The sequence below is a fragment of the Nomascus leucogenys genome, chromosome 10, assembly GCF_006542625.1.
Source record: "Nomascus leucogenys isolate Asia chromosome 10, Asia_NLE_v1, whole genome shotgun sequence".
Lineage (NCBI taxonomy): Eukaryota > Metazoa > Chordata > Mammalia > Primates > Hylobatidae > Nomascus > Nomascus leucogenys.
The window spans coordinates 1,129,904-1,150,446 of NC_044390.1; the positions used below are offsets into that span (position 1 = coordinate 1,129,904).

General features: G+C 44.4%; 2 protein-coding genes across 3 annotated transcripts in view; one reads left to right on the forward strand and one right to left on the reverse strand.

The window, feature by feature from the left end:
- Positions 1-2,787: 2,787 nt before the first annotated feature.
- On the forward strand, positions 2,788-20,300 carry ZNF550 (zinc finger protein 550). 2 transcript variants are annotated; one of them, XM_003277263.2, is made up of 5 exons: positions 2,788-2,995; positions 6,276-6,399; positions 9,890-9,985; positions 14,951-16,493; positions 18,354-20,300. In XM_003277263.2, the coding sequence occupies exons 1-4, from the start codon at positions 2,969-2,971 to the stop codon at positions 15,967-15,969; spliced, it is 1,266 nt and encodes a 421-aa protein (XP_003277311.2). In that variant the 5' UTR covers positions 2,788-2,968; the 3' UTR covers positions 15,970-16,493; positions 18,354-20,300. The 2 variants fall into 2 exon arrangements, with proteins under 2 accessions (XP_003277311.2, XP_030675363.1); XM_030819503.1 differs by lacking the exon at positions 2,788-2,995 and adding an exon at positions 3,488-3,577.
- The window catches only part of ZNF549 (zinc finger protein 549), a 29,774-nt gene continuing 19,225 nt past the window's right edge, over positions 9,995-20,543 (reverse strand). The window contains exon 4 of the transcript XR_004031897.1: positions 9,995-10,225. The gene's annotated coding sequence lies outside the window, so the exon portion shown is untranslated. The remainder of the gene's footprint in view (positions 10,226-20,543) is intronic.

A 20,543-nucleotide genomic window follows, 5' to 3' on the forward strand; every position in this document is an offset into this window, starting at 1 on the left:
ATATTGCTAAGAGTTACCATTATGACATGTAATTGAGACTACTGAATAGATTTACATGCAATGTGTGTAAAAACAGTAAAATGTGTTTTTCGTAAAAAAATTATAAGAAGGCATGGCAATGTACATTTTGCCTAGGGATAAAGAATTGTCTTAAGGTAGATAAAATACAACTGAAGGTTTAGGCAAACTGGGGAAAAAACTGTAAGAATTAATCTTGCAAAGGAAACTGTGTGAACATATTGACTAAATTCAAAAAGGTATTATATGGTTTTCTGTAAATTGAGCATTGAAATAAAAGCGCAACAAAGAACTCTTAATGCACGAATCTACTCTTTAGCAAAATTTGTAAAGGGTTATAAAAGGTTTGTGAAAATCTCACCTCATTTTCAAACTGGTTAAGATTGGATAGAATTGCCTATAAGGTTTCATTAAAAATTGTGGTTGACATTAATAGTACACTAATGTAAGGGTGAAATTTGGCTTTCTCTCTTTTGAACACAATTTTCATGTAATAGTAAAGGCTAATGAAAGGTTTTTGCTTTTTCAAATTTTTGAGTCATCATTTTGGCAAAATAAATAACTTATAGTAATCTGGAATTCTAGTACATAACTCAAATATTTTAAGCCTGTTAACATTTTTAACAGGCTTCCACAAATCAATTATCTTTCCTGACACCTAGCTTGTGGATGCTACAGAGGGTCCCTGGGGCATCCAGAAAAGAGGCAAGCAGGATTATTTGACATGTTTTGTTACATGGGATTGCCAAAATGATGTCTAATCTTCATCAGGTTATATTTCAGCAAATACTATTAATATGTGTTCCAAAACTGCACGGGATTTAGAAAATTCTAATGTGAAAGTATATGCTATCAACCATAATTAAGGTTGTTATGTTAAGTTATTGTAAACCACGGAAAAAACCAAATTTTTTTTGTCAATCATGTTTTTGACTAACCACCCTGGACATTTTGTCATGTACAGACAATTGTTGTCTTGTTTTAATCCTTTTCAAAATATGGTTCATAATCAGATGTCGGAATACTTTAACAGGTATTCCTAAATGCAGGTTTCTGATAACTGAAAAACATATAGGACTCATGAAAAGCTAAAATGTTTATAAATATCAAGCAGAACAAGAGTTAACAGAATAGGCTGAACTAATAGAAAAACTGAAATAATCTTTTTGACTTTTGCTTGGAACATTGCTGATCCTTGTTTTGTTTTTCAGAGTCAAGGAAACTTCTTTTGAGCTAGCTACAGCCTTTAACAATTGAGTAAGGTTTACTCCTGAGAACAAAATTTGGAAATGTTTGTTTCTCTCTGCCTTATTGGTTCTTTAAGGACCACTGCAACATGGTCTTGGGAATTATACTTGAAGAAGCCTATAAGGTTAAAGAGTGTTTATATTCACAGTGATATAGAGATAGCACTGGGTGGTTGCAGGAGGATGGAAAAATTCAAACAACAAATAAAAACAAGAACTAGGCAAAGAAACCATAGGATAACAGAAAACCCAAAATAAGAGAGAGAATGGCCAAAATCCCAGTCAGGATGACATGTTCATGACTCTTCTGGGCAAACCCAAATAAGAGAGAAAGGGGGCGGTAACCAGGTGGGTCCCTGAATTTCCCTCCTTTTCCAGGATACCTAATAATTATTCCACTCTCTAATTAAAGAAACACCCACAAAATAGGAATGCTGTGTGGTCACAGGAGAAGGGGGAAAACATCAAGCTGTTAAAATTAGCTACCCCAACAAGGAGACTGGGCTGATGAGACCTTAACAAACAGGATTGGGGATAGGCTGCCCCATGACGCTAGATTTGACCCATTTCCTACCCCAGACCTAATTATACACTCATTGCCACATTAAATCACACACCCACCAGTGCCAGGCCAATCCAAGCATGCCCACATTTAGTATAAAAATGGTTGGCACCCCAATTCTAAGAAATTCCCACCTTTTCCTAGAAAAACCTCATGATTATTCCACCCCCTAATTAGAAGACCCCATAAAATTAGAAACCCAAACTCCATTGTGCATGACCCGCTCTCCCTCGTACGTCCGCACTTCCCTCTTCTCTTGGGAAAAGTACACTCTTCTCAAAAATGTGTACTTTTTCTTCCCAATAAAAGCTTCTTGCCTTTGGCTTCATTTTGACTCATCCCTGAATTCTTTCTCACGATGGTGTCAAGAAGCTGGACTCCGGAAGCAGGCGGGGACTTACGGCCCCTCGAGACCTTCCTGAGCCCTGGGCAACACCAGTCCACGCAGAGGAGGCAGACGTCCCACAGAGGGAACCCCATGAGCACGTCCCGGGAGTGGCTCCACGCGGGAAGCGGGGATCCAGATCGACGCCAGTCCCAGGGACAGTGCCTGGCGTCAGGGTGGAGGAGGACGCAGTAACCAGGTGTAAGATTTTACTCGTACATGGGAATGTCACTGGGTCACTCTGAGGGAGCAATCAGGGAACGTCGTGGCAGGGCCCCCTTTATCAAACTCGTTTACCTGGGTGCCTGGGCGAGTGCTCACAGCCTGCTTGTAGGGACGTTGAGGCATCCGAATAATAGGAAGTTTAAAAAATTTACAATCCAGTGTGTACACTTGCTCCACTAAGAACATCTGAGATATGTAGAATCATGGTGTGCGTAATAAAAAAGGAAAAAGAACCAAGCCTGGCTTGTTACGGGACAAGACTACATTACCTAGAAGGCAGCGGGCCGGCGCGTGCGCCGGACCAATGTTGGCACAGGAACAGGCGTGGCAGGCGGCCGCGACACAGGGGCGGGACTTCCGGCTTCGTCGGCGTGGACGTTTGTGGTGGTGCGTGTTGATCCGCACTCTCAGAACTGTGCTGGGAAGGATGGTAGGGCGACTGGGTCTCACCTCCGCACCGTTGTAGGACCCGGGGTAGGATTTTGAGCCCGTGGGAGCTGCCCCACGCGGCCTCGTCCTGCCAACGGTCGGATGGCGGAGACGAAGGACGCAGCGCAGGTGAGCAGACCGGCTCGGCTCCCCGCGGCCACCCGTCTTCAGCGTCCTGGGCCCGACGAGCGGGAGGACGGCGTTTCGAGGTCGTCCTCAGTGCAGTCCCTGCTGTTGCTTCTCAGAGGCCTAGAAGGGGGTCGCACGGTTCCGGGTCCGGAATGCAGGCCCGTGGTGGCGTGGGGGAGCGTCCCCGTTTCTGGGGTGCGCGGCGTTGGAGTATGAAATAGGGCTTATAGGGTCCTGGAACCCCTCACAGGTGAGAGGAGCGACTGTAGTCCTCCTCGTGGCTTCCAGCCGTGTTCTTTCCCGGGCCTGCGACCTTGAACAAGTCCCGTTACTGTCCTTGTCCTTCATTTTTGCGCGCGGAAAGTAGAAATATTTACTCTTTCCCCCCCTGGGTTGAGGAAGCTTGAACGGCTCCCTGGGTGATGTGTGTGTGTCCGTCCCAGGGACGTCGCTCAGGATGTTGCTTCCGGAGATGCTCCCTGGGCCTGTGCTAGGTTTGGAGACTCAACCCCAGCAGTAGTCTGATCCTCTGGCCTCCCTGGCTTCCTGTCTCTACAAAACGAAGGGCAGCGGCTGAAAGAGGTGGGAGGAGCGTTTTTGCGATTGCTGCTATGCCAGGGCAGAAAAGGTGGTAGGGCAAGCTGAGGAATTTGTCTTTCAGTTTAGGGCAAGGGACGCTGGGTTGCAACTAACAGTATATTTTCCTGTTTAAGACATTTAGTTACAGGTGAAAAACGAATCCATTAAAATGTTCAGTGGTGATGGTATGCAGGATGTAGTGTCCCTTTGGAGATAACACATGAGGCCCAGGGTTACTCTCTAGCAGTCACCCTGATTACTTTCATGATAGCCCAGATTACTGTCAGCTCCTGTGGGTAGTTGTTAATTTCTCATCCACCTCTCCCTCCTTTGCTTTATTTCTGACTCCCTCTGGTGTCCGCTGCTTAAAGAGGTCTCGTCTGTTGCACCGTTTAAAGCTGACCAGAGTCTCTTTGGTCTCCTTGCTCTGTTTTCTTGTCATCTGAATCTTTAAGGCCATCTGACATTGCCGTACTCATTTATGTAGTTGCCTGTTTAGGATCTTTTTCCAACCGTGGAATGTGAGTGCCTGTTGCTTGCCTCTCCCAAGACCCAGAACAGCCAGGCTTCAGTACATTTATTGTACTTCATAAATGGTTGATGATTGAATAGGCCTCTCTTATAGGGACTCTCATCACATTTCCAATAAATCCACCCCCTCCTACCAGCATGGTCTGCAAGGCTGTGCTTCGTCTGCCATTTTGACCACATCTTCTTTCTCCTCTTCCATTGTCCCCTTTCTCACTGCATTCATCCAGGGAGTCCTGAGCTTGCCCAGCTGTTTCCCATTTTCAGCCTTTGCCCTTGCACTTCCCGTTTGTCTGGGACATTGTTCTCAGGTCTCTGCGGGGCTGCAGTTCCACACCCATCCTGGCAGTGCTGGCTGTAGTTAAAAGCACCCCTCACTCCCACCTGCCTACTCTCTGGCAGCTTGGTAAGGTGTTTTAGTGGTGCTCAAATGCTGCGCTTGTTTTTTAAATGTGAGGCTGTGAATGATTTCTAAAGCTCCCTGAGCCTTTGCTGACTGTGAAATGGAAGTGATAACGACATTTACCTCTGGGCCTGTCAGGGGATTAATAAAGTTCCCAAACACATCAGGCACTTGCATGTGCTAGGCACTCCACTGATTGCCTAAGTGAACATTTTGTTTAGTTCTTAGAGCTGCCTGCTGAGATGGGAATAGTTACTGTGTTGATTCCGAAATCGAGCCTTAGGGAGATCATGTGACATCGTCATAGTCACATAGCTGGTAAGTGTCAGATTCAGGAGGCCTTATTTAAGTCAGGCCTTTATTTGCTTTACCACGGCTAAGGAAGCCTTAGCCTGGCAGGGACACAGTGAGGATCAGAGTACTTAGTGAAGGGTGCCTGCCCCTCCACACCTGTGGGTATTTCTCGCAAGGTGGAGATGAGAGACTGAGAAAAGAAATAAGACACAGAGACAAAATATAGAGGAAGAAAAGTGGGCCCAGGGGACTGGCGCTCAGCACACGGAGGACCCACACGGGCACCAGTCTCTGAGTTCCCTCAGTATTTATTGATCACTATCTCTACCATCTCAGTGAGGGGGATGTGGCAGAACTATAGGGTAATGAGTGGGGAGAGGATCAGCAGGAAAACATGTGAGCAAAGGACTCTGTGTCATAAATAAGTTTAAGGAAAGGTGCTTAAACTACGATGTGCACGTAGGCCAGATTTATGTTTGACTTTACCCAAACATCTCAGTGCAGTAAAGAGCAGTATTGCCGCCAGCATGTCTTACCTCCAGCCATAAGGCGGTTTTCTCCTATCTCAGTAAATAGAATGTACGATCGGGTTTTACACCAAGACATTCCATTCCCAGGGACGAGCAGGAGACAGATGCCTTCCTCTTATCTCAGCTGCAAAGAGGCCTTCCTCTTTCATGAATCCTCGTCAGCACAGACCCTTTACTGGTGTTGGGCTGGGGGACTGTAAGGTCTTTCCCTTCCCACGAGGCCATATCTCAGGCTGTCTCAGTGGGGGGAAACCTTGGACAATACCCAGGCTTTCTTGGGCAGAGGTCCCTGTGGCCTTCTGCAGTGCATTATGTCCCTGGGTACTCGAGACTGGAGAATGGCCATGACTTTTACCAAGCATACTGCCTGCAAACACATTTTTAACAAAGCACATCCTGCACAGCCCTAAATCCATTAAACCTTGAGTCAATACAGCACATTTCTGTGAGCACAGGGGTGGGGCTAGGGTTACAGATTAACAGCATCTCAAGGCAGAAAAATTTTTCTTAGTACAGATCAAAATGGAGTTTCTTATGTCTTCCTTTTTCTACATAGACACAGTAACAGTCTGATCTATCTTTCTTTCCCCCACAGTTAGCTGCTGCTGTTGCTGTTATCGTGGTTGGATTAGTATCAGTCATTTTCCTCCATTCTTTTAATATGCCAGAGCACTTACTGTCTGCTTCCCATAGTCCTCGTGGGATTGCCATTGTTTGTATCATCTTCAACAGCTTCCCCATAGAAGGCTTTTCTCTCAGGCACAATTGCATTATGTCAAAAGGCAGTATCTGCCTCCCCTTTGAGTCCTGCAGAGAAGTCAGCCCAAAGGAGACCTAGTTGATTCAGACCTGGATCTCTCTGCACATTGACTAGAGACTGAGTGACAGGTTCTGATCCTATCCGACAACACAAGGCCAGTAGCATTACTTCTGTTTGACTTTCCAGATGGTGACCTTCAAGGATGTGGCCGTGACCTTTACCCGGGAGGAGTGGAGACAGCTGGACCTGGCCCAGAGGACCCTGTACCGAGAGGTGATGCTGGAGACCTGTGGGCTCCTGGTTTCACTAGGTAATGGCTCACCTCTCATCCCTGAGGAGGACCCTAACCCTGATTCTTGGCTAGGCAAAAAGTTCACTGGAACTGCCCACCTTTCTCTTGACAGACCTTTCTGGTCCCACCTCTTCCTCACTGGTCTCCCTTTGTCTGCATCAGCGATTGTTGAGGTAGAAAATGTCCTTTTAACACAAACCCTCACTCCAGTGGTCAGCCCACTCTGAGGTCCTTAATCCAGATTGCATAAGAAGGAAGCTGATTGGCCATCCTGGTGGGGTCAGCTGTGGCCACAGCCCTGTTAAGCAGGGACCATGGGTGATGGGCTGTTTTTAGAGAACGGGGTGAGTCAGGCAGCCCCCCAGAAGACATTTGTACTCAGTGCCCCTCGGATATCTTCCTAAGCAATAATACAATCTCTGTAAAAAGGCATCTGGGTGCCTGCATGGTCATTAGTTGTTTTCTGATGCTGGATATCCATGCTCTGTTGATCCAGGAGGTGCTTTTAGAGGTTACACAGGAATGTCCTCAAATGGCATGGGTTGATACCCTGATAAAGCCATTCCTTTTACTTTCTCTGTCCAGCACGCTAATTGTTGTCATAAAAGTCTCATCAGCTGGGTGCGGTGGCTCACACCTGTAATCCCAGCACTTTGGGAGGCCGAGGTGGGTGGATCACGAGGTCAGGAGTTCAATACCAACCTGGCCAAGATGGTGAAACCCTGTCTGTACTAAAAATACAAAAATTAGCTGGGTGCGGTGGTGCACGCCTGTAATCCCAGCTACTTGGGAGTTTGAAGTAGGAGAATCGCTTGAACCCGGGAGGCGGAGGTTGCAGTGAGCCAACATCGCGCCAGTGCACTCCAGCCTGGGTGACTGAGCAAGACTCCCGTCTCAAAAAAAAAAGTCTCAGATCAGTGCTGAGTCTTTCATTTTCCTTTCACTCCCCCAGTGCAGTTCATTTCTTTTTTTAACAGAGGGGACAACCTCCAACTCAGCCCTGAGAAACGTACATGGGCTTGCTGGGACTTAGTGGCATTGTCTTGATTTTATTGTGTTGTGATTTCAGACTTCTATTTGTAGGAAGTGAAATTGACTTTCTCACTTACCAGACCACAACAAGGTTCCCTTTTAGAATACAGTATTTAACAAAAATGGGTCAGGATAAAGAAGTTATTAGAAATGATGGCACACTCAGTTCAGTTGGGAAGGTAGACATCAATCCATAGATGACAAAATTGAAATAATTCTAGAAAGAAAAATGAGGGGAATTTAGGAATAAATAAGCAGGACATCATAACCTATTGTTGGTGTTCCAAAGAGGGCATCTCAGGAAGTGACAGTGGAGCTGAGACCTGAAAGCTGAGTAGGAGTTAGCTGGATAGAAGGAGGTGGAAGAGGGTAACAGTGTTCCAGGTGGAGGAACCAGCATGTGAAAAGTGACAGGGAGCTCAGCTCTTGGGAGAGCCAGAGGATCATCTGATTCACCTTTCCCACAGCCCTGTCCCAGAACTCAAACCCAGGCATGTAGCACACATTGGTGGACCTTACTGTGACATGTCTGAAGGAATCCTGGGCTATGGTTCAGAATCTGCCAGTCGATATTTCTGTGGATCCTTGTATCTCAGTCATTGGTCTTCTATACAGAATCCTCTTGTCTTTTACTCACCACATCTAGTGGAAAGCATTTGGCTGCATATAACAGAAAACCAGATCAAACTGGCTTCACCTGGAAGGAAATTCACTAACTCCCTGATGAGAAGCCTGAGGTGGTGTGATTGGCTCCAGGCTTGTTCAGTGCCGCAGCCCAGTGATGCCATCAAGGATGTCCCAGTTCTCTGTTCCTTCTTCTTGGTTCAGGCTTCTGATTGTCCTCAGGCTGGATCCTCATAGGGATGCTGGGTGCTGCAGCCTTGACTAGGGCAGCAGGCCCCCATGTTCAATCCCTCCTCCCACCCTGGAATAAATGCTTTCTTTTCACAGTGAGAATCCAGCTTTGGTCACCTGCCTAATGAAGACTCTTGCATTACAAATTTATTTCAACCAGTGGTTTTTCTTTTCCTTTTATTTATTATTTTTTTGAGATGGAGTCTCGCTCTGTCATTCAGGCTGAAGTACAGTGGCATGATCTCAGCGCAACCTCTGCTTCCTAGGCTCAAGCAATCCTCCCACCCTCATCCCCTTGAGTAGCTAGGACCATAGGTGCACACCACCATACCCAGCTAATTTTTTATATTTTTGGTAGAGACAGGGTTTCACCATGTTGGCCAGGCTGGTTTTGAACTCCTGGCCTCAAGTGATCCTCCTGCCTCGGCCTCCTATAGTGCTGGGATTACAGCATGAGCCACCATGTCCAGCCTCAGCCAGTGGTTTTCAGCCCCATCTGGGCACCAGAATTTTGGGGGGCACATTTTGAAAGTACAAATGCCCAGGTCTCACATGAAGAAATTTTGTTTCATTTGGTTTGAGATTGGAATCAGGCATCCCCAAGTGGTTCTGAAAGCATGAGGTGTTTGAGAAGCAATGATTTAGATTCGTTAGAAAATGCCTCCTGGGGCCGGGTGCAGTGGCACCTTGGGAGGCTGAGGTAGGAGGATCACTTGAGGCCAGGCACTCGAGACCAGCCTGACCAACATTGTGAAACCTGGTCTCTATTAAAAATACAAAAATTAGCCAGGCATGGTTTTGCCTGCCTGTAATCCCTGCTACTTGGGTGGCTGAGGCAGGAGAATCCCTTGAACCTGGGAGGCAGTGGTTGCAGTGAGCCGAGCACTGCACTCCAGCCTGGGCAATAGAGTGAGACGCTGTTTCAAAAAAAGAAAGAAAGAAAGAAAATGCCTTCTGGAGGAAGCAGCTCACCTTTGCAGTGCCCCATGGCTGTCAAAGTGTTGTGTGCCTGAACAATGTTGGCTTCCACAGACGGAGGTTGTGGGCAGTGGGTGGTGTGTAGGCAGATAGCACTACCCTCCATGGCAGTTGTAGCCCAACAGTGGGATTTGTGCCTGTCTTTATCTCCTTGGCTGCCATAATAAAATGTCATGGATTGGGTGGTTTAAACAATGTCTGGAGGCTGGGAAGTCCAAGATCAAGGTGTCGGCAAGTTTGATTCCTATTGAGACCTCTCTTCCTGGCTTGTAGATGGCTGCCTTGCTGTGTTCTTACAAGATGGAGGGACAGAGGAGTGATCTCTCTCCCTCTCCTTCTGTTTTTATAAGGCCATAATTTTATCAGATTAAGGCTCCACCCTTGTGGCGTCATTCAATTTTAATTACCTTCTAAAGATCCTTTACAGTCACACTGGGTGTTAGGGCTTCAACGTATGACTTTTATGGGGAACACAGTTCGCTCAGAGCAATGCCCTTGATTTTCAGGTCTCACATGAGCATTTTGCTTACTTTAGGAGCAGCTTCATTCATGTCTGGCCCCTGTCATGAAGTCCTAGGCAGGATGGAGAGACTTTCATTTTCTCATTAAATTACCCCTATTCTATTTCTTTTGCTATCAACAGGGCATCAGGTTCCCAAACCAGAGTTGGTCCACCTGCTAGAGCATGGGCAGGAGCTGTGGACAGTGAAGAGAGGCCTCTCACACCCCACCTGTGCAGGTAAGCAGCCACCAGCCGGTCAGGTGGAGTCATGGCAGTCTTCAGAATGTGAGGGCACCACTGCCTCTGAATTTCTGTGTGAAACTGCTCATTGTGGCCTCCCGGGGGCCTGGTTGTTTCTGACTCACTTTGGATTATAGTGTCCATCATCAGGTGAGCACTGAGCCACACAATAATTCAGAGACACAGGTACCTTTTGCTGTAAACAGGAATCTTTATGGTTGCTCTGGCTCAATCCAGCTGGTAGAAGGGGAACAAGAAGAAGGGGAGAAGTCATACCCAGTTGTACACATACTTGACAACCACATAATCTTGACAAGAACTAGGCATTTGGCCACACCTAGATGCTCAGGACCGACAAATGTGATTTGGCTGTGTGCCCATGGAAAAGAATTAATGGGTTTGGTTTACATCACCTCAGGCTCCTCTACTCAAAAAAATCAGAGTGATATAATTTCTGTGTCACTGAGTTGTTAGAGAATGTAGATATAATGCATGACACTGCTTAGTTCAGTTCCTGGTCCATAGGATCAACAAATGTCAGCTAGTTAGTATTACGCATGAACAGTTTTAATCATCATAAATGTAATGTCATACATTTCTTTCTGGACTCAAGAGAAAGGGAACTTTCCTTCCCTTGATATTACTGTCTGCATTATGCTGTGAATCCCACTCTTTTCCACCCTCTCCATCCACTCATCCATCCTCCAGTTAGACCATCAGAGACTCAGAAGCAGCCCTTTGCCCCCCATATCTTCCTGCCCCTCTTGCCCTGAGAAACACCAAGGTGACAGTTGGCCTTCTCTGCCCTACATCTGTGCTGATGAGTGTAGCTGGAGCCGTCTGCCTTGTGGATTTGTATCACCACTGAGTCATGGGCTCTCCCCTTGGGCTTCTTGGCCAGCCCCATCTGCAACCCTGTGTTCCAAATACCTCCCCATTCCCTCAATCCCACATCTCCACTTAAGTGTCTCAGAGGCACCTTTAGCTCCTGATACCTAAAAAGATGCTCAGTTCAGAGAATGTCTTACCATCCAAGCAGGTTAGAAGGCTGGAAACACACCACATAGCTCCTGGACTCCACCTAACTTCATCAAACCCAGCATCCATTCATCCCTAGTCCTGCTCATTTTAAATGATCCAAATCTCCTAAGTCCATCACCTCCACTGCTTTCCTTGGCTCCTTCACCAACAACCTAGTCCAGGCTCTTGTCATCTTTTGCCTGGGCCACAACAGAGGCTCCTAACAGGTCTCCCCACATCTGCCCCATTCCTCTGGGCAGCTCTTGTCCCTGCACTGGCTCCTGCAGCCACTCAGATGTGTTTCAGATTTTCACCACTTCCCCAGCAGCTGATGTTTCAGTATATAATTAATTTCATGTTAAAAATAGGATGTGTATTTAATGTTCTTAAAGATTCATCTGCATGGTCTTATACTTGGCTTCTCTTGTCCTCTATGGAGGAGATCTTACCTCTAGTCATGGTCAGTGTCTTTGCCAGTGCCTGCATCATACCTGCTGTGTTCTCAGGGAACTTGCTTTTTTTAAAAAAATCTCTGCTTTGTCTGTACCTTCAACTTATCTATATTCAAATAAAAAGTGTGCACAATACAAAACCAGAAAGTGAATATAAGTTTAAACAACAAAAAAAAAGTGTAGTCAAATTGCTTACACTTGGGGAAAACAGACAAAATGCTTTTTCACCGACAATACCCTGTAACTTGTGTTGACCCCACTTGTAAAGCCAAGCTTCTTGGAGTTGTCTCATGTTTGGAAGAGATGTTTACACTTGACTTTAATATTTTTTTGTTTAAAATTTCTCAAACTAAAAAAAAATCTTATGTATACAATAATAAGTACAAATTTGGAGGGCTCAGCTTAAGTTTTTGCATTTCTGCAAATTGAATTCTTCATCTAGGTCAAGATTTACAAAATTTCCAGCACCTTGGCAGTTTGTCACCCTGTCTTTGTCAATAGCTCCTCCTGCAGTGGGAGCCACTGTTTAGACTCTCTCCCTAGGGACTAGTTTTTAATTAGTTGTGAATAGGCGTAATTGGAGCCCCAAAGCATTTTCTGTTTTGTGTATTTCTTCTTTTCACCATTATTGTGTCCATGAGCTGGGTTTATCCTGTATGCTGTGTACCATAAAATTGTGTGAAAACATCAGGATCTGTTTCTTCACTCTCCTATTGGTTGACATTTGTATTGTTTACCTTGTTTAGAGATTATGAAGAATGCTGCTATGAATACTATTTTCCATAATATTTAGTGGATATAAACACTCATTTCTGTTGCATATACACCCAGGAGACGACTGGTGGAGTCAAGAGACAGATCTGTGCTCAGTTTTAAGTCAAACCCCCAAATATTTTTCCAGAGTAGCCACACCATTTCCCATCCCCACCATTCCAGGTATGAGACTGCTGCTGCATTCAGGTCTTCTAAGCATGTGATGTTGGCCACTTTATGAAGCACAGCTGCTAGGTTCCTCAGATCACAGCACTGAAGTTGTTCTTGCTCGTGTCACTGCCATTACCCAAATTGCCCAGTGCAGCAATGAAAATAATAAGGGTAATGTCCCACAATTTAATGAACACTTGTGCTGCATCAAGAACTGTGCATTTTCTCATTTAACCCCATGACAGCCTGAGAAATTGAGTCTCCTAGTCTCTTAGTTGAGGAATTGGAGACCTGGTGGAGAAAGTCATCCTCCAGTATCAACCCACTTGACACAGGCAGGATTTGAACTGAGTCATTCTGTCTCCAGTACCCTCTTGTCTGCCATGCATTATGCCTCCTGACACAGCAGAAACTTGTCAGATCTTACCATGCTAGGCCTTTTGTACCATTTGTTTCTGTGTGTCCTATCCCTTTTGTGCTGGAATCTTCATTTTCTTCCTCCAACTCTAATCACCCTTTTATATTGGTTTCACCAGGCATCTGGTGCCCAAAGGGTGAATCTACCCATTTTTACTTCCTCACCTCCTACCCATTGCCCACTTCCTCTCTCTGGCAATGACTCTGGCTTCTCTTTTAGGACTCAGCTTATGGGACACCTCCTCTAGAAAGCTTTCCATGATCTCTTTTTCTTTCCAGTCTTGTTAGGTGCAACTTCCCTAAACTCTCAGAGCACCAAAAGGCTTCAGTTATTTTTCTTTTTCTTTTTCTTTTTTGAGACAGAGTTCGCTCTTGTTGCCCAGGCTGGAGTGCAATGGTGCAATCTCGGCTCACCGCAACCTCCGCCTCCCAGGTTCAACTGATTCTCCTGCCTCAGCCTCCCAAGTAGCTGGGATTACAGGCATGCACCACCACGCCTGGCTAATTTTTAATTTATGTGGGTACATAGGTGTACACATATTTGGGGTACATAAGATATTTTAATATAGGCATACAATGCATAATAATCACATCAAGGTAAAGGAAGTATCGGTCACCTCAAGCATTTATCCTTTCTTTGTGTTACAAACAATCCAGTTATATAGCCTTAGTTATTTTAAAGTATACAATAAATTATTGTTGACTATAGCCACCCAGTTGTGCTATCAAATACTGTCTTATTCATTCTTTTCTAACTTTATTTTGGTACCCATTAACCATCCTCACTTCCTCCCTACTCCACCCTACTGCCCTTCCCAGTTTCTGGTAACCATCTTTCTATTCTCTCTCTCCATGAGTTCAATTGTTTTGATTTTTAGTTCCATCCATGTTATTGCAAATATAGGATCTCCTTTTTTATGGCCAAATAGTACCCCATTGTGTATACACACCACGTTTTCTTTGTCCATTCATTGTTGATGGACCCTTAAATTGTTTCCAAATCTTGGCTATTGTGCCTAGTACTGCAGTAAACATGGGAGTGCAGATACCTCTTTGATGTACTGATTTGTTTTTTTCTTTTGGGTATATACCTCTACTGGGATTGCTGGATCATATGGTGGCTCTATTTTTAGTTTTCTGAGGAACCTCCAAATTGTTCTCCATGGTAGTTGTACTAATTGAAATTCCCACCAACAGTGTATGACGGTTCCCTTTTTTCCACATCCTTGCCACCATTTGTTATTGCCTGTTTTTTGGATAAAAGCCATTTTGACTAGGATGAGATGATATCTCATTGTAGTTTTGATTTGCATTTCTTTGATGGTCAATTATGTTGAGCAGTTTTTCATATACCTGTTTGCCATTTGTGTGTATTCTTTTGAGAAGTGTGTATTCTTTTGAGAAGTGTCTATTCAGATCTTTTGCCCATTTTTGTTTGTTGTTTGTTTTTTGAGACGGAGTCTCGCTCTGTCGCCCAGGCTGGAGTGCAGTGGCGCAGTCTCGGCTCACTGCAAGCTCCGCCTCCCAGGTTCATGCCATTCTCCTGCCTCAGCCTCTCCCAGTAGCTGGGACTACAGGCGCCCGCCACCATGCCCGGCTAATTTTTTGTATTTTTTTTAGTAGAGACGGGGTTTCACCGTGGTCTCGATCTCCTGACCTCATGATCCGCCCGCCTTGGCCTCCCAAAGTGCTGGGATTACAAGTGTGAGCCACCGCGCCCGGCCCTTTTGCCCATTTTTAAATCAGATTCTTAAGACTTTTTTCCTATAGAGTTGTTTAAGCTCCTTATATATTCTGGTTATTAATCCCTTGTCAGGTGGATGTAAGGGTTCAATTCTTGAAGCAAATGCCCTTCAGACAATGTCATCAAAATTCTGTTATTTCTTCCTTACTCTGAACTGTAAAGAGGAATGTCTTTACTCTGGATGCTCTGTCCCCTGGTCCAGCCTGCCCTCCAGATTTTCCCTTTAATGGTGTCAAGGATACAAGGACCGTAAGAAGCATTTGGTAACCTGGGTTAGAGATATAAAAATGCAGCAAGTATCATAGGCACTATTTTCATCTTCATTTTCCTACTGAAGTGGTTATTTTGTGTTTTTCTATATTTTATCACTAAAAGACCCCTCCTTTGTTTGTTGATGCCCTTCAGGTGACAGAGCACAAGTTCATACCAGAGAGCCAACCACTTACCCGCCAGTCTTATCTGAGCAGGCCTTTCTCCAGGGAAGCCTGACTCTGGAATCTTCAACCTCAAGTGATTCGAGGTTGGGGAGATCTAGGGATAAGGAAGGGCTTTTGGAAATGCAGAAAGGTAAAGTGACACCAGAGACAGACCTCCACAAGGAGACCCATCTTGGGAAAGTGAGCCTTGAAGGTGAAGGTTTGGGGACAGATGATGGTCTGCACTCCAGGGCCTTACAAGAGTGGTTATCAGCAGATGTTCTCCATGAATGTGATACACAGCAACCAGGGAAAGATGCCTTGATTCATGCAGGGACAAACCCCTACAAATGCAAGCAGTGTGGGAAAGGTTTTAACAGGAAGTGGTATCTCGTTCGACATCAGAGGGTTCACACTGGAATGAAACCCTATGAATGCAATGCGTGTGGGAAAGCCTTTAGCCAGAGCTCAACTCTCATTCGGCACTACCTCATCCACACCGGGGAGAAACCATACAAGTGCCTTGAGTGTGGGAAGGCCTTCAAACGCAGGTCATACCTCATGCAGCACCATCCAATCCACAGTGGAGAGAAACCCTACGAGTGCAGTCAATGTCGAAAGGCCTTCACCCACCGGTCTACTTTTATCCGCCATAATAGGACCCACACTGGAGAAAAACCCTTTGAGTGCAAAGAATGTGAGAAAGCCTTTAGCAACAGAGCCCACCTAATTCAACACTACATCATCCACACTGGAGAGAAGCCCTATGATTGCATGGCATGTGGAAAGGCCTTCAGATGCAGCTCAGAACTGATACAGCACCAGCGGATTCACACTGGGGAGAAGCCTTATGAATGCACCCAGTGTGGGAAAGCCTTTCACCGGAGCACATACCTCATTCAACACTCTGTCATCCACACTGGGGAGATGCCCTACAAGTGTATCGAGTGTGGGAAGGCCTTCAAACGCAGGTCACACCTTCTGCAGCACCAGAGGGTCCATACATGAGAGAACCCTATTGTTGCAATGAGTACAGCAAGGCCTTCACCCACTGTTCTTATTTTATCATTCATAATGGGACCCACACTGGAGGAAGAAGTCCTTCGAGTGCAAAGAATGTCAGGAAACGTTTCATTTTTTTTTGTCAGCTCTTTCTTAACTAACACATGAGCAGTCACTTTGGAGAGAAGCCCTGTGAATACAGTGAATGTAACGATCCCTTCAGTCACCACCCAGTTCTCACTCATTGCAGAAGGATTCATACCAGAGGGAAATGTGGAAGCCGTTCCATCAACACCAGAGAACTCATGCTGGAGAAAGATATTCCAAATATAACTATTAAGGACAGTCTTTGGCCAGAGGAAAAATCTTACTATCTGAGAATCATAATGAAAAGTTACTACATAATTGTCATTGATGTGAGAAAACTTTCTGTGACCAGATCATCACTTACTTGTCCTATAAAGAGCCATGCTGGAATTTGACCCACCTTGGGATTTTCTCTATGAACTTATGAAAACCTTCAGTCACAGGTATCTTCTTGCTTTATGTCCTTACAGACTTCCCTTCAGTTTTATTTTTTGGTAGGGGAATGTTTGAGATGTAAAGGGGTTTTATTCCCTTTTTTTTTTTTTTTACATATATTCATTGCCATCTTTTGTCAGAGTTGGACAGTGAGGGCAGCTCTTCAGACATTTCTTGGAAGCTGCCTTTGATCCTGACATCTCTGGGAGGATATCTGTGAGGAGAGTAATTCTTTGTGAGAAATATGAAGACTTGTGTCATGAGATTCTTGAATTTACAAGAAATTAGAATACTGAAATGTCTTCATGTGACACTTTTTTATATCTAGGGTGAGAAGAACCCATGTATGGATGGCCACATTAAAATGTGCACCGCATTAAAATGTGCACTACATAAGACTGTTTAAGGCTTTGATTTTTATTAATAAACTCATTTTTTAAGAGACAGAGACTTGCTCTGTCACCCAGGCTAGAGTGCAGTGGCATGATCATAGCTCCCTGTAATCTCGAACTCCTGGGCTCAAATGGTCCTCTTGCCTCAAGTTTTTGAGTAGATTGGGATACAGGCATGCATCACTACACCTGGCTAATTTTTGTAATTTTAGTAGAGACAAGGTTTTACCATGTTGGCTGGGCTGGTCTGGAACTCCTGGCTTCAAGTGATCCACCTGCCTTGGCCTCCCAAAGTGCTGGGATTCCAGGTGTGTCACCGCACCCAGCCTTAAATTTTTTTGTATAGATGAGGTCTTCCTGTGTTCCTCAGATTTGTCTCAAACTGCTAGACTCATCATCCTGCCTCAGTCTCCTAAAGTGTTGGGATTACAGGTGTGAGCCACCACACCTAGCTTAATATGGTTTCAAATGCTCAGCACTCTCACATTTTCCTGATTCCATTCTATTTGTTTGTTGTCTTTATTTTATCTGGCAACATAGTGATCACTTTGTACTTGCTTGGCCCTCTCAGGTGAGTCCTAATTCTTTCTGGTGTTTATCAGGTTCTTTAATCCTGTGTAGAGGGGTATTTTTAGGTCCCCCTCAGCATTTTTCTAGGGATTGAATTATAGCTAAAACAGGCAAAAATGAAACACACAACTAAGATGAATCCATGGTAAACCCAGTAAACCCAAGAAAACAACATGGAGAGGAATCTCATTGTCTGATCTTGTAAACATTTGCGTGAAGTTTTGCTGCAAAATAAAGTGCCTAGCATTTTAACAGGTGAATCAGGATATATGTGTGCAGGTTTACGTGAGTTTCTTAGTTAACCACCATGACCTTAGTCCCTTGGTGCTAGCATTGAATATGGTAATTAGTTTTGTTATGTTTTGAGATGGAGTCTCACTCTGTTGCCTAGGCTGGAGTGCAGGGGTGCGATCTTGGCTCATTGCAACCTCTGCCTCCCAGATTCAAGCGATTCTCCTGCCTCAGCCTCCCAAGAAGCTGGGATTACAGGCGTGTACCACCATGCCCAGCTAATTTTTGTATTTTTAGTACAGACAGGGTTTTGCCATGTTGCTCAGGCTGGTCTTGAACTCCTGACCTCAGGTGATCCACCCACCTCAGCCTCCCAAAAAGCTGGGATTACAGGTGTGAGCCACTGTACTTAGCCTGAATATGGTAATTTAAAATTTCTTTTGTGAGATTTTTAGTTTTCAAGCTACATGAGATAATGTTAGGTTAAAACATGTATTGTGTGAAAAATAGAAAACTATCATTTTATCAGTTTGAGCTTTCCTCACAACCTTTTAAAGCACTGCATATATATTTCATGTTTTCATAGTGGACATGCACCTTTTACTGTGGTCCTTTTGCACATATTATAAATACAATTCTTGGTGAGTTAAGAGTTCTCTGTTTTTGTTTTTTCAGGACAGAGTGCACAGTTTCCTGTGGGAAGGAGAGTTGACTCTTGAGGACCCCCACCCTCCTGCATCCTTTCTCTGGAAGCCTGCATGTATTGTAGCTGTGGCTGTACTAAGGCCCTGGGTTCAAGAAAGCTGGAGGAATCCCTCTAGAAACATACTGGCTGTCATCAAAGGGTACTTTCCAGGCCTGAGGACCTAGGCCCCAGTTTGTCCCAAAGCAGGAGTGATGTTTTCCATGGGATAAAGGACACCCTAGGGTTTTTCTTAGCTTCCAGCTCTTTCCGTACAGTTTTAAGTGTTTGGTACAAGGATCTACTATGAACTTGCTGCTGTGATAGGCAGGAATCTCATGAGATACCTGTCATTTAGCTTCATGGCCACTCACTGTTGTGGTCATACTTGGAAGAGTGGGATGCAGTGGATGGCTGGGCTATGGGTCCTGCCCTTGAGCAGGGAAGGAACTTACTGTCTAGTATAGGAAAAACACATGAGAACAGGTGCAATATATTGACCTAAACTTGTTTAGCACCCATTTTTAAGTCAGTAAAAGTTTTGAACTTACAGTAAAAGTTGTGAACTTCTGTTATGTTTTCCACAAATAGTTTACGATTGAGGTAAAACGTGTTTTGTTTTTGTTTTGTTTTGTTTTTGAGATGGAGTTTCACTCTTGTTGCCCAGGCTGGAGTGCAGTGGCGCCATCTGAGCTCACTGCAACTTCTGCCTCCCGAGTTCAAGGGATTCTCCTGCCTCAGCCTCCTGAGTAGCTGGGATTATAGGCGCCCACCACCATGCCCGGCTAGTTTTTTTGTATTTTTAGTAGAGATGGGGTTTCACCATGTTGGCCAAGCTGGTCTTGAATTCCTGACGTCAGTCCACCCACCTCGGCCTCCCAAAGTGCTGCAATTACAGGCGTGAGCCACCACGCCTGGCGGAGGTAAAACTTGTTTCATGTTCATGTTTGTTAGTGTAACTTTGTTATATTTAATGAACAAATTAGATAAAAAGCACTATGCTCTTATGGCGCTTAATCTGTGAGAAATGATTGTGGGGGTGGGACTAGTTATGACCATTCACAGTTGGTGCACTTCAATTAGTAAATCTAACAGAGGAAATGTGGACAGTAAATTAACTCAGCAAGTCGGTCATGCAAAGATGAATTAGAAATCTTAATGTTTGTAAGTAGACAAAAAATGTGTCTGGATGGATCCTCACCCAGTTAAATGGTATTTGTTCCTTGGGTGTAGAGAGAGAGAAGGGATGGGGCAGAGGGGAGTGTCAGAGTGAACATTCACTTTAACTTCATGCACATATGGAAATGTTTGAAATGTTCACAGTAAATTTTATAATTTCAGAAAAACCGTTTAAGGTTGAAAAGAGAAATTTAAGAAATTGCCGATGGAATAAAAACATAATAGAACTAGAACATTGAAGGAAATAAGCAGGAAGGAAAGCACCAAAAGTGATTTGGAAGAGAAATTCTAAAATGAATGTGAACAACAGAGTGATCAGAAGAGTGCAGGGAATTAATAGTTTCTTTAAACAAGCCATTTCACAGTGGAAGCCTGTTTATCTTGAAATTACTGTGGTTATTATTCACTCTGCCCTTTGAAGAACTGCAGAGATTCATAGGACAATGTTAAGTGTTTGTGTCTCCAAAACAGATGTTGGAGTTGTTACCCTCAGAACCCCAGGTAATATGTTAGTTAATCCATTAGGGTAGTTCCTAATTGGCTATGACTGTGTCCTTATAAAAATGGGAAATTTGGTCACAGAGGCAGATGTACAGAGGAAAGATGATGTGAGGACACAGGAAGAACATCTTCAAGCCAAGGAACACATGGGGCCACCAGAAGCCGAGAGAGAAGCATGGAACATGTGTTCTAGTAAGAAGTGTCTGGGTTGTTTTGGTTTTTCTTTGGGGTTTTTGTGGTATTAAATTATTTTTAAATTATATTTTATTGAATCGTAGACCTCAATTTTTTTTTTGTCTTTTTCACTCAAACTACAACAAAATATTGTATTTCTATCCTATATTTCATGGGCATACCTCTAGCCAATTGTTTTTAACTGCCATGTAATATTTTACATCATGACGCTTTCATGCTTGATTCAAATCCTCTGATTATGGACATGTATTTCCTCCATTTTCCTGCTATGAAATATATCACCACCAGCTTGATTCAACTTTAAAAAT